General features: G+C 43.3%; 1 protein-coding gene across 1 annotated transcript in view; it reads right to left on the bottom strand.

The window, feature by feature from the left end:
- Positions 1-12,254, bottom strand: part of PPP1R36 (protein phosphatase 1 regulatory subunit 36) — a 400,132-nt gene that overhangs the window by 55,434 nt on the left and 332,444 nt on the right. Inside the window, exon 9 of the mRNA XM_085628012.1 lies at positions 4,230-4,408. Coding sequence (XP_085484138.1) covers positions 4,230-4,408 — 179 coding nt within the window. The remainder of the gene's footprint in view (positions 1-4,229; positions 4,409-12,254) is intronic.

Genomic DNA, 12,254 nt, shown 5'->3' with positions numbered 1-12,254 from the left:
ACACATGTCCCTCACTACATTACTGATCCTGTACCTGTCTCTTTAGGTCACATCAGTGAAAATAATGCTTTTCTCTAGAACCTTAACTCACCCGAAAACCTCCTAGGGAGGGATCCTTGTTGTAAATTGAAAAGCACTGTGTTGTGTACTACTGATAGTGTCTATTTATGTGTACCAACTGAGAACAAAATGCTGTTTTGGTGGGTCTTTGTGAAAAGTAATGATTCATGTGACATTAACAATGCCAAATCTTAATTTCAACTAATAACTGATGTACTTGACCAAGTTCCTTCTAGTCTGTGATCTGGACATGCTAATGATTTTGGTTGTGTCTTAACTTTTGAATCAGTGACGATAAAGGTAAATCCTATACAAAAAAGCTCCCAACAATTGCAGAATGCCCATTACATCCCAAAGTGGAGGCTGTGATCTGCCCAATCACTGCTACTCTGCTGAAATATGGATGTTGTTGCCAACTGTAAACATTTGTAATACTCCTGTTTGACCAATCGAATAGTCTGGTTGAAAAACGTATAGATTCGTACAAGATTTCCATGCTACTACTTCTATTATATTATTAGGTTTTCTTGTCATTAGCAATGCTGCTAGTACTCTGTCATGTATATTGGTGACTGCCACATGGTTCACAGATTTGTTTCTGCCGTCTTTCCCTTCCCAGTTTACTCTGATAGTATTATTCTACTTTCATATTCTCCGGGGACCAAATCACCTGATCACGCCTTCATAGCTAATATGGAGCCCCCTCAATCTTTTCTGAGTCTCTGAAGAATGATAAGGACACCCTCGGCTACCCACAAGGACCTACATTGGTTAAATAGGTTGATAAGTTATTGATTGCTCCTAGCTCATTGGAACCACAAACAGTTGATTCCCTGTAAGTGTTCACTGTATTAGCTAAGATGGAGCAGAAAGCATCCAAAGAGAAATTACAATTCACTTTACCCTGTGTTATATATTTAGGTCATTCATATTGGTAGAGGAATGACACCCGTCAGTGGACACCAAAGCCATCAGTAAGCTACCCGGTGCTGTCTCTGCATTACGCACTCTTTTAGGATGGCAGGTTACTGAGGCACTGGGTTTTAGGCTATGGCAACATTATCAAACCAATGTAAATCTTTGTAAAAACAGGCAACCCTTAACCTTTGGCTTGGTCCAAGGAGGCAGAACAGGCATTCACATCTCTGAAACAGCAATTGCCTTCTGCACCTGCATAGAGATTACCTGATAACTCTAAACCTATTACATTGTATTGCCAAGAGAAAGAGTGTTCACCTTAGATGTTCTGTGTTGTTTGTAGTCCCAGAAATTTGCAAGGATTTAATAATCAAACAATACTTTTCATTGCAATTACAACCATGAATCCTCTAACATTTGTAGCGGAACAGGGCTTATGTAGTTTGACACTATTTACGGCACTTTGATCAGTTCGAGCCCCTCCTAACTAAAGGTTAAACTGAGTCCCAATGAGATAATAAGGAGTCCTCCAATGGTACTCTCTTCTACTCCTCTGATGTCTTCAGCTTTGCTTGATTGGCAGCTGAATGATGATGTGAACCTGCAGTATTGAAAACAACTGATTTACTGTCTCAATAGCTTTTGTACCCAGGTACAAGCCCCACTGCCCACCTGCCCCACTGGAGATTGTCATGATCTGCAGCTGGCGACTGGGTGCAGGTGAGGATTCATCAGGAAACGTTGACACTCTTCTAACCCCATTGGGGAAGTCCTTACCAAATCCTGTTCACCATGAACACTGCTTTTGAAGAGACAACCACTGCCTGCCTGGATCAATGCATCGCACTGCAAGTGGACCACAAAACCAAAAGATTCAAGACCTGTTGACTGAGCTACCCCTGTTGCTGGTCCTGTGAACAGAGGAGGTTCTGCACTTGCAAACTGCTGCTGATCGCAGTGCTCTTGCTTCAAAACTCTGAGGTACTCTTGTTTCTGCCTCTTAACTACGCAGAATATTTCACTGTGATGCAGCACATCCTGATGCCCAGGACTTTAGCCTATATTTCCTGTAGTGGTAAGCCTCATAGCTACCTTATCCCTTGGTGGCTCTGTCCAACCTCTTTGCTGCAAACCTGCTTGAACAGCTCACTGTGCTACTGGTCTAGAAGGACATATCGGTGGGCGTAAAGCAATCACCCACATGGAGCATGTAGCCACCTTCTTGAGAAACCCTCCCTCTACATTGACCAAACGTTTCTGCAAATTCTGGATCAGTACAAACATCATTTGAGCCATTCTTCAATCTGTACACGTACCCATCTACCCTTGGATTCCAAGAGTTGTACAATTCTGCTTGATTGGATCAAACAATGTGATAATTTACATGTGCAGGGACAATAATTCCACCTAATAACAGAATATTGACCAATCCATGGGATATTATACATAGTCAGTTTCCACATCAGAAAATATGTTCCAGGGCTTTTAGCAGCCCCACTACCTGCCAGCAGGTCTGCAGAAGGATTGATTCTTTGCAATCCTATTTACAATACATGGAATAGCGTTGTTTGTCTATGAAATCCAACGATTAGCCAAAGTATTAAAAGGGTAACAAATGACTGCAATTACCCATAGATTCGTTTCTTGCCAATTGGAAATGCAATGAACTGTAATTTTACCGAATAGGATGTTTTTTATTTTGTCTTGGCTGCCAGAGTTGGAGTTTGAGCAATCATTAGTTCAGAATGTTGTACTTTTATACCCCACGTCTCTTTAGGCATATATCAACAGAATGAGCAAATGTATAAAAGTATTAAGATCATACATAAAGTTGATGATTGGATGGATAATGTAGGATGGAGCACTTGGTCTTGGTTGATAAGTATTTTTAGAAATCGGGGAAAGAAGATTCTTGGCACTGTGTTGGTCATCTTCGTTGCCCTTCTCTTGATTTATATTATTGACCAAGTCTATATTTCCTTCATCAACATTCTCAACAGAAACAAGAATACAACTCCATCCCATCCACTGATAAACATGGATAATGATAATGACCTAGATTGGAAAACAAATTATAGTTCCTTAGAATGTTTTGAGACTGATGGGAAATTGGAACTAAATTATTTGATGATTGAGTTGTCTTAAGTTACATTAACTAATAGTGCAAGAAGGAGTTATTAATGTGAACTACTGCTTTATCATCAATGCAACTGCTCCAGCCATGTTTTTCACCCTTGCTAACCATCCCCAGTGGTAGTGCCCGACTATGACGTTTTTAGTCTCTCTATCACGTCATAGCTCCTTAGACGAGAAAGTGTTGACTAGGTTGCTCAGGCAACAAAGTTTATATTCTTGTTACAATTGAATTGTCTTCCTTTTTTATGATCTCATACCACATCACCTGTATAGTTCTTTTATTTTATGAAGTCATGTGATGTCTATTGGAAGGCTGTATATTTTACTTTAACTTTATTTTTAACTTGCAATGTTTATTACAACATTTAAAATTTGATCATAATCACCAAATAGATTACGTTGAAAATATCAATCTGAGAATGCCTACTAAGTGCAAAGAAAGTTACTGAGGTATGAATAGGAAATGCCACAGACGTTCGAAGGCTAAAGTATCTGCTTTACACAACTAAGTAATAAAAAGCAAACATTCCAGCATACTGTTAGAAACTGTCTGCCTTTTCTGTGGGAAGAGATCTTATCATGACATTAAATGAGGCTTACACAGTGTGAATAGCCTTATTAGAAGTATAGTAAATGTGTGCAGCCAGGGGAAGTTAACAAAAAAACAAAGTTCCACACAAAAGCGAATTAACACAGTAAGTTGGGATTGGGAGCTGATCAGAGCCCCCTTTTAAGATATATATACAAGAGATTTCACAAGCACAGGCATGCAGGCAAAACCTAAAAAGTAGGTAAGCCTATGGGGCAATCTAGAGAGATGTCCATTAGGTAATACGATCATAGGAGTCTTTGGCTGTACCAAAAATAAACCTTGCCTAGAAAAATGAAGAGCCATCAGCCTTAAATGAATTTATTGAATGCAGGCTCATTTGTCAATTCACATCTTGTAGCCACCGGCAAACGATAAGCTTTGTTTTGCCATTCTTAGCAAAGAAAAGTGTGTGTACATACCCAGACTTGCCTTTAACTGTTTGCACTTCTTTTCACTAACCAATTACAAACCACAGTGCCACATCTGGGAGAATAATAGACCAGTTATACTTCTCTGCACATACATGGTTTTCCTCTTTCCAAAGGACAGCTGTGTTTGGTTCCCCTCTAGGTCGTCATTCAGCCTCAAAGCTGGATTGAATGCATTAGAACGAAGGAGCCTGCCAACTTCTTCAAGAATTAAGTTCAGATCTTTCCGTCGGAAGGCGACCCAAGCAACGGCAGTACTGAAGTTGTAGAGAGCCTAAAAGGTTGGAACAAACAAAAGAAAATGCATGTTAATCAATAAAGTTAACTTGAGGATTGTGAGCACATTCTCACCTGGGCACTTGGAGCATGTCATTCTCTAGACTTTGGTACATGTACTGAATGATTTTGCATGGCATAAGAAAGTAGGGAACTGTTTTTATTCTTTTAATCTCCCTATTGATTTGTGCAAACAGCACAAACTATAATTTCAAACATTCCCCCTTGTAGAAATCTATGCCCCCCCACCCCCGCAGCAGAATCATCCTCTGCCCAATCACCCTTTTGGCAATAAATTACACATTTCCCCCTTTACATTACTTTAATACATTTTGTTGGGTAGCCTGAAATGTCATTGCCTTAATCAAACCCTTCTTAACATTGCTGGGCATCAGATAGACACTGATTCTTCAATAAACATTTGCTAGAGTACATTACTGCCTACATCTCTTGTATGAATACAGGTTCTCTTCTGTCCACTATGGGTACGTCGTTCTCCAATGTCCTGCTCCTGTTTGTTTCATGTTTCACCTTTCATTGCACCCTCCCAGTGCTAAATTCATCTCAGAAGTCCCCACTTTCGCTTATTGCTCAGATTTTGTACAGTGGTCATAAATATATTTTTGTCAGTTTTTTTAGGGGAAAGCTTCCAACATCTTTTGCACTATGGCTGCCATTCCAACCTATAATAAAAAAACATACCATCTGACATTACCCATTATAACCGGGAATCCATGTAACCTAGAAATCTGCTACCCACGATTTTCATTCCAGGGCAGTAAGTGGGAGCTTTTGAATGCCCCTTTAAATACAACCCAAGCTTGCCCCATAATGTGATTCTAGCCTGGTCCACTCTCTTCTCCTCCAGTATGCTGCTCTCCAAACGTTTGTGAGAGGGAGGTTGGTAATGCCTTTCTAACCCATCCCGACTCAATGCAATTTCCCTAGACTAAATCACCACTAATCCTTTTTGGGTTCCAGAGCAGCGTGCTAGTCATGAAAAGCGCTTCAACACCTCATCAGGGGAGCAAACGCTATCTAAAGGCAAACCCTTCCCTCTTCTATCCCCCCACTATGTTTTTCAATCCAAAAAACAGACTAACATATCCACCGCTAAGATTAATTTGATATCTCACTATACTAATTTACCACTAACCCCATTTGGGTTCCAGAGTAATGTGCTGCTCGGCAATACGCGCGTCAACACCTCATCAAGGGTAGTAAGCGCTATATAAATGCAATTACAACATTCAAGTTGGGGCAATCAGTCTCTTCAGAAGTGCAGTTAACAGGTCTCCATCTCCCTCTCTTCACCCATTTTATCTCATGTTGCAATTGTGCGGTCTGATAGTGATTCATTCAATGTTAAACCAGGTCCTCAACCTGCAGCCTGAGAGACATCAACGCTACCCGTTGAACTCTAGTATTAAAAAAAAGCTGCAATACTAGTGGATCCAACTTGCAACACAACTTTTCCAAACTGAGGACCGGCACACATGAAATATTCACAAAGTAGCCGTATCAGCCTGTTCATCTAAGAGAAAACAACTTGACCAGTAAGCACATTGGCTGGTTTCAGCAGACTTGTACAATCTTTCTTACTTTTACCTCCATAAATAACATCCTCATGTAACGAAAAGGCTAATCTGTAACCTTAAGTGGGAAATCAGTAATCTCATCCACATTACTACTGCAATTACATATATTGTCAATATAGTCCAACTAAATTTGAGAGCAGAACGAACAGCAAAGCTCTCCACTGCCTCTAAAGCAGATGTAGCCCTCTGCCCCAGATTGTCAGCAGAGCACAAAGTATCAGCACATATAAAAAAAAGTTACCTACAATCTTCCCTTTTCATACTTCCATCTGCAAATGATTTTTCTCAAAGGCTAATAGCTCTACTGTAGTAAGCTGGCTCTGTATATACTATACCAAAGTAAGGTATATTGTGCACGGAGTCCAGTGGAACCCCAAAGGTAGGCAGAAGTAAAAGTAAATAATACCTTACTCTCGATTTGTGGTAGTGTGGGCGAGCAGTAAGGCTTTATCAGAGGGTAGTGTTGAGCATTTATTGTACACACTCTGGAAAGAAATGATGTCACACACTCAAAGACTGAACTCAGACCAATTTTGTTTGTATAAAAATATTATTTAGTTACATTTTATTTTCTAGAACCAAGCCACGCCTGGTACAGGTAAGTATAATAATACTTTGCAATATTTATGCAGTAATTTACAGTTGAATGCAGGTTCAATACAGTTGGTTGATTTACAGGTAATTCAACAGTACAAATTACTTTTCAGTTACTTTGTAAATTACTTTGTATGTTACTTCTTGGATTACTTTTTAAGTTACTTTTGCTACTCAGTGTGATATGCCTAGATATTACACTGGGACATTTCCTAGACAAAAGGTAAGCAATCCAGTTTTTACACATGTTCAGTTTCTTAGGGTTTTCATACAAACCAACTCCACACTTAGAAGATTTTTCACAGAAAAGCAGTCAATGCAATCCTATGTGAGGAAATGAAGTTATCGATTTACAGGTAAGTACTTGGTTGTAGGAGCTGGGTTTCTGGGGTTAAAACCAGGAATCCCCAGGGTCGAGGATGCACTCTCAAAGCACCCTCAGCGGCATTAGGGCAGCTGGGTGCAGAGTGCTGAGGCCCAATGTTATCCAATGGAGGATAGGGGGCCTCTGGTTGGTGGCTGCTTACAAGCAGGCCACTAGGTTGTGGGAGCAAAGCTCCTGGTGTTAGGCTCAGGGCAAAGGGGGATCCAATTTAGCACACAAGGTGCACCCACAGCGGCACGGGGGCGGCCGGGTGCAGGGTGCTGTGTTGCCGTCGGGTGCCCTGTTGATTTCAACAGGGATTCTACCGGTTGCAACAAACACTGCAGGCTCTGGGTCGAAGATCTTCTGGAGGGGACCACCGGCTCGAGAGGTAAGTTGGGATGTCTTGGGATGCCGGGACATTGTCGGATGGGCCACCCAAGGCTGTGGGACTGTGGGTGCAGGGGTGTCTTTTGGCATCGGGTTTCTCTTACCGGCTCCGGTAGCGGTCAGAGGGATCCTCCAGAAAGGGGCTGCAGGCGTTGGTTGGAGACTTGAGGCAGGTCGGGGATCACCAGATCCCAGGTCAGGATTGTCAGGGAGACATCCTCGTGGTGGTGGGCCACTTGAACTCGGGCCGTTGGCTTCGGGTGCATACTCGCAGATTTGGCTAGAGTCAGTGGGTGAGCAAATCCTGTGCTCTCGGGAGACAAAGTCTGGTTTGGGAAGGCAGGGCAGGTCTTCTCGGTTCTTGGGGGCTGCTGGCTGCAGGATATACTGGGATTTTGCTGTCGTCGGTCGAGGTCAGGACAGGCCGGTAGGGCTGGGGCCAAGTCAGTTGGTGTCCTCCTCTACTTCTTCAGCACGGCTCTTCGGTACTTCTTCTTCTGGTCTGAGGAGGCAAGGTTCGGGGTTGCCCCTAAATACTAGATTTAGGGGCGTTACAGGTAGGTACAGGTCGGGTTCAATGGGTCCCCTCCTTGGGGTGGGTACACCCCCTATTATGCCACCCTCCAGTGGGAGGGGGCATAAGCCTCACTCTGGTTGGCTGGGTCCCCCATCTGCAAGATGGCGGGGAGTGAGAGTTGTGCTTCACCTTGCCTCCCCTACCTGAGGGGAGGTGGGAGAGACAGACTGACCTACAGACACACACATACTCTTTCTCTCTCTCTTATTTGGAAGAGAAATTGGTTGGTTCAATGAAAATAAGAAAACCATATATGGCAAGGATTGAACCTTATTTCCCAGGCTCATCTATTGAAATGGCTTAGCGGGGTAACCCTTTTAATAGAACCGTTTGTAGACATTTGTGTTTCAGCCTATTACTGTATCTTTTCTTTCCTCCTGTTTAGCATTTGTTCACAGAGATCTGAACAGCTTGACAGTAATGTGCCTTGGGATTGGTTGGGTAAGAATTAGATGACAGGCAAATGGTGACTTCGGCTGCAGGTCCCAGAATGTCCCATCAAAAGTCTTCATTTCTATGATAACAGGCAGGAGATGAACCTAAAAGAACTAAGGATGTCAGCGGTGAATGCAGGTATGAGTCCATCCCGGCTCTGGGTTAACTGGGCATTTAAGAGAGTGTGGGGGGTCAAAGGGATCTTGGTTGGACTAAACTAATACTAGTTTACTATCATAGTTTATTTGACTGATTAGCCTTTCAAACAAAAATACTGTAGATAGGGTCATGTAATACATACAGCATCTGTCAGATTATCTAGACGTCAAGTTAAGGCATTGTTAGTAGTGAGTGAGATATCAAGAGTGACAGCATACATATGAAAAATCAGTTACTTAACTAATGAGACACATGGATGAGGGAAGGGAGAGATTATGTAGCAGAAAGAGAAATACAGTAACAAGAATGAGAAGTCATTAATTATGTAGTCTTCTTTCTGGGCTCGGGTGGTGGATCCAGAAAGAAGTCACACCCCTGAACTCTTCCAAATGAAGAAAACTGAACAGATGTGTTCAATGGTGCTGGGGGGGGGGAGAGGGGGGGAGACTGTTGGGCCAGTGCTCCAGCCTCAGGCAGGCTGATTACTACTTATTGGTTTCTTAGCATCACTGGCGGCCCTCAACATTTTGAACAGGTGCCGCACCAAGCCAGGGATTGCACAGTGCCTAAAGAGATTACACATTCAGAACCTTTTTGACAAGCTTGTTACCTGTGTGCCCGTCTAGAGCATAGTTACTTAGGCTGTGGATGGGCTGCTCCAAATAACAATGATTTACAATTTAAGAGCTACCTCTGAAAACATGGAACCCCAAAGAATCAACGCAAACAGCATGTCTCAAACTGACAGCAGCAGGCCCTTCAGGATACTGATTCGGAATAGCTGCTGTAGCAGTCCTCTTAAGTTGGGAAGCTTACACTGTTTCTGCTCAAGGTGTAACTATTCTATGAAAAGGGGTGTTTCTGTCGCTGCCCCATCTTATAAAAATAAAAAGGATATTTAGAATGGACTTGCAAAACATGCCCAGGCCAGTCAGAAGCCTTTGTTGGATCCAGTGCAAACACTGGTTGCGGAGCCCTGACCCAGAGACTGCGGTTAAAATCACAGCTTCCCAGCTTGTCCACGCTGCATGACCCTGGGCAATTACTTTACGTCCCTTTACCTAATTTTTGGGATCATCACATTTGAGAGCACTTTAAAAAATTCAGTTTGAGATGTGCACTGCCCAAAAACTTTTCTAGTATATGGTATAAAAGATCAGAATGTTACTTTATCAATAACAACAATAAGGGCCTCGCATAGGTGGTACTAGACAACTGACTTGCCTCTTGAGTTATCCTACCCCCTCTTCCTGCTCCAGGACATTTCTTTCTGAAGTATCTGTGCGCCTAACAAAATTTCATTAATTCATTCATCCAATCACTAATACATTTTTATCAGTGATAGCCATCCAGGATTGGAACTGCACGTGTTCATAGGATCTTTGAGCACATTCAAATAATTCACTTGCACAACAATCTCTTAAGTGAATGGTTTAATAGGCCCTAATGTTTCTCCATGTGAAATACAAGACAACTGACTTGCCTCTTGAGTCGATATTAAAACTGTCAAGGCGGAAATTGTGTGGTACACTATTTCAAATAAAGACACTTCAATGCAGTGTTATAATCTAACGTGCTAAAGTGAAACATTTGAAAATATAATTTTTTATGTAAAAGTTCACACCTCAGCTATATTTGAAGTGGTAGTCAGTAACACTTGCAGCAGGATATCAGGTCCAGGAAGAATTTTCAGACAGGATGCAACACAGACTGCACAGAATTATGGAACCCGACCATCCACAGATTCACTACCACTCTTATAGTGGTACAGCTAGCGAGGCGGGAGATGCTTTGGAGTTGGGCATGTGGTTCACAGTCTCAAGGCCTATGCACTCCCACTTCCCACACCCAGTCAGCTGTGAGTGTGGCTTGGTAGCAAGGGCATGGCCTGTTTCATAGCGCAGGCTACAATTACAGTGACTACAGCCTCACCAATAGCATACTGTGAGGCCTCTTCAAGGAGAGAGGCCTAAGCCCCCCCCATCCTCTTTCTGAGAATGGTGAACATGACATGTGAAGTAGGGATTATTTCACAATACTTCATGTGAGATACCTATGAGGACATCTGACCCAACAGGAGCAGTATTCGAGCACTGAAACGTTGCTTGAACAAAGAAGAAGGGTTTATTTTATTTTTTTTAAACAACCTTTTTATTAGTTTTTAAAAAGAAGACATGTTAAACAGCCCGGGGGGCAGTACAAAGTATCAAAAGATGCAAACAAAATCCAGTGCAGCTAACCCCACTTCTTACAGTCTTAAGGCCTATCAACCCCATACAGTATGAGTTCCACTTGCCAGGAGACAACATGTACGCTCTTCCATCACCCCACCTCCCTCCCCGTGCTTAACGTAGTATCTAACACAGCGTTCCCCATCATGAATAGCGCCTCATCAGGATTCTTCATAGCATGGTCACCCAACACCCCCCCCCCCCCCCACTCCCCGTAAAAACTCCCGCCGCCCGCCCCACCCACCAGGCATGCCGCTGACTCATGAAAATTCCCATTCACGCACATCAGACGCACTCATCATGCCCCGTGTCCCCGATGTCCCGAATCCCAGGGGGTAATATCATGGAAAGGAGTGACAGAAGCCCTCAGCCAGACCGAGAAGTAGGGTTTATTGCTCTGCCCTGCTATTTTTAATACTGTAGTAGAGAGACACCAGTAAATAACATTTTAGCTCACCTACATACAATTTTAATATAAGTCTAACAGTGTAGCAAAGAATAAACATAAATGTCGACATAAGTGACATTTTGTTTTTTAAACAAAGTTTTATTCAATTTTTGCATAGGAAGGAGCAATGCGTTACAATCTGTATTAAACACAGTAATTATACATAGGTCTAAGGATACAACACAGGCATCTTGTGCAATCCTAAAAATGATGCCACATAGTTGTCGATGCACACTGAATATGACATACGAGAGCGTGGAAGTACATCAGTCAAGCACATTACTATGTATCCGACGATAGCTATGTGCTACATTCCCGACCTTCAAGATTCTGTATCTATGGGGGCAATGCCTCCCTAACAACCCCCCAACTCCCCAACACACCCTAACCCACCCAGTGAACCCAAATGATCCACGAATTCCAGTCTGAGGGTCGCAGATCATCTCTCTCGGGAGGGGGAAAGGAGGGGACGGAAACCACACCTCAGGCGTGCGGTAGGGGAAGGATGGAGGTCGAGCAGAGCGGTCAGAGGGGGGACCTTGATGATTTAAGGACAAGTGTAACAGGGGGGGAAGGCGTGTATCACCGCCCCCCAGGAAGGGGCTTCAGTCATTCGGGAAATTTCAACACTCAGTACCAGGGGACTGGTTCCAGCCATTACCAGACACATCCGCCGGCATGTACCCTGTCTCATGCTGGGGGATTCTGGGGACTGTGCACTGTAGCCTCCTCACTCTCCTCCACCTCACCCTTAAACAGCTCAATCAGGTGTGCCCATTCTAGGGATATAGGACACTTCCGCAGCCCTCGACTCTCTTCCCGGTGCAGCGCTTCTCGCTCCGCCACCGACCATCTCAACACCTCCTCCCCCCAGACCTCCACACGCGGCGGGGCCCGAGATTTCCACCGCTGGGTTATCAGGCGCTTTGCCAGCATTATTGCCAGATTGGCAAAACGACGCAACAGTTTCGCTTTAAGAGGGAGCCGCAGAAGACCCAATAGGCAAGCCTCTGCTGTTTCCCAGGAGGGGTGTTCAGTAATTATATTT

Source organism: Triturus cristatus, chromosome 9 (genome assembly GCF_964204655.1).
Source record: "Triturus cristatus chromosome 9, aTriCri1.1, whole genome shotgun sequence".
In the NCBI taxonomy this organism is placed as follows: Eukaryota; Metazoa; Chordata; class Amphibia; order Caudata; family Salamandridae; genus Triturus; species Triturus cristatus.
The sequence above is the reverse complement of the archived record's forward strand: the minus strand, read 5'-3'. Positions and strand labels throughout refer to the sequence as shown.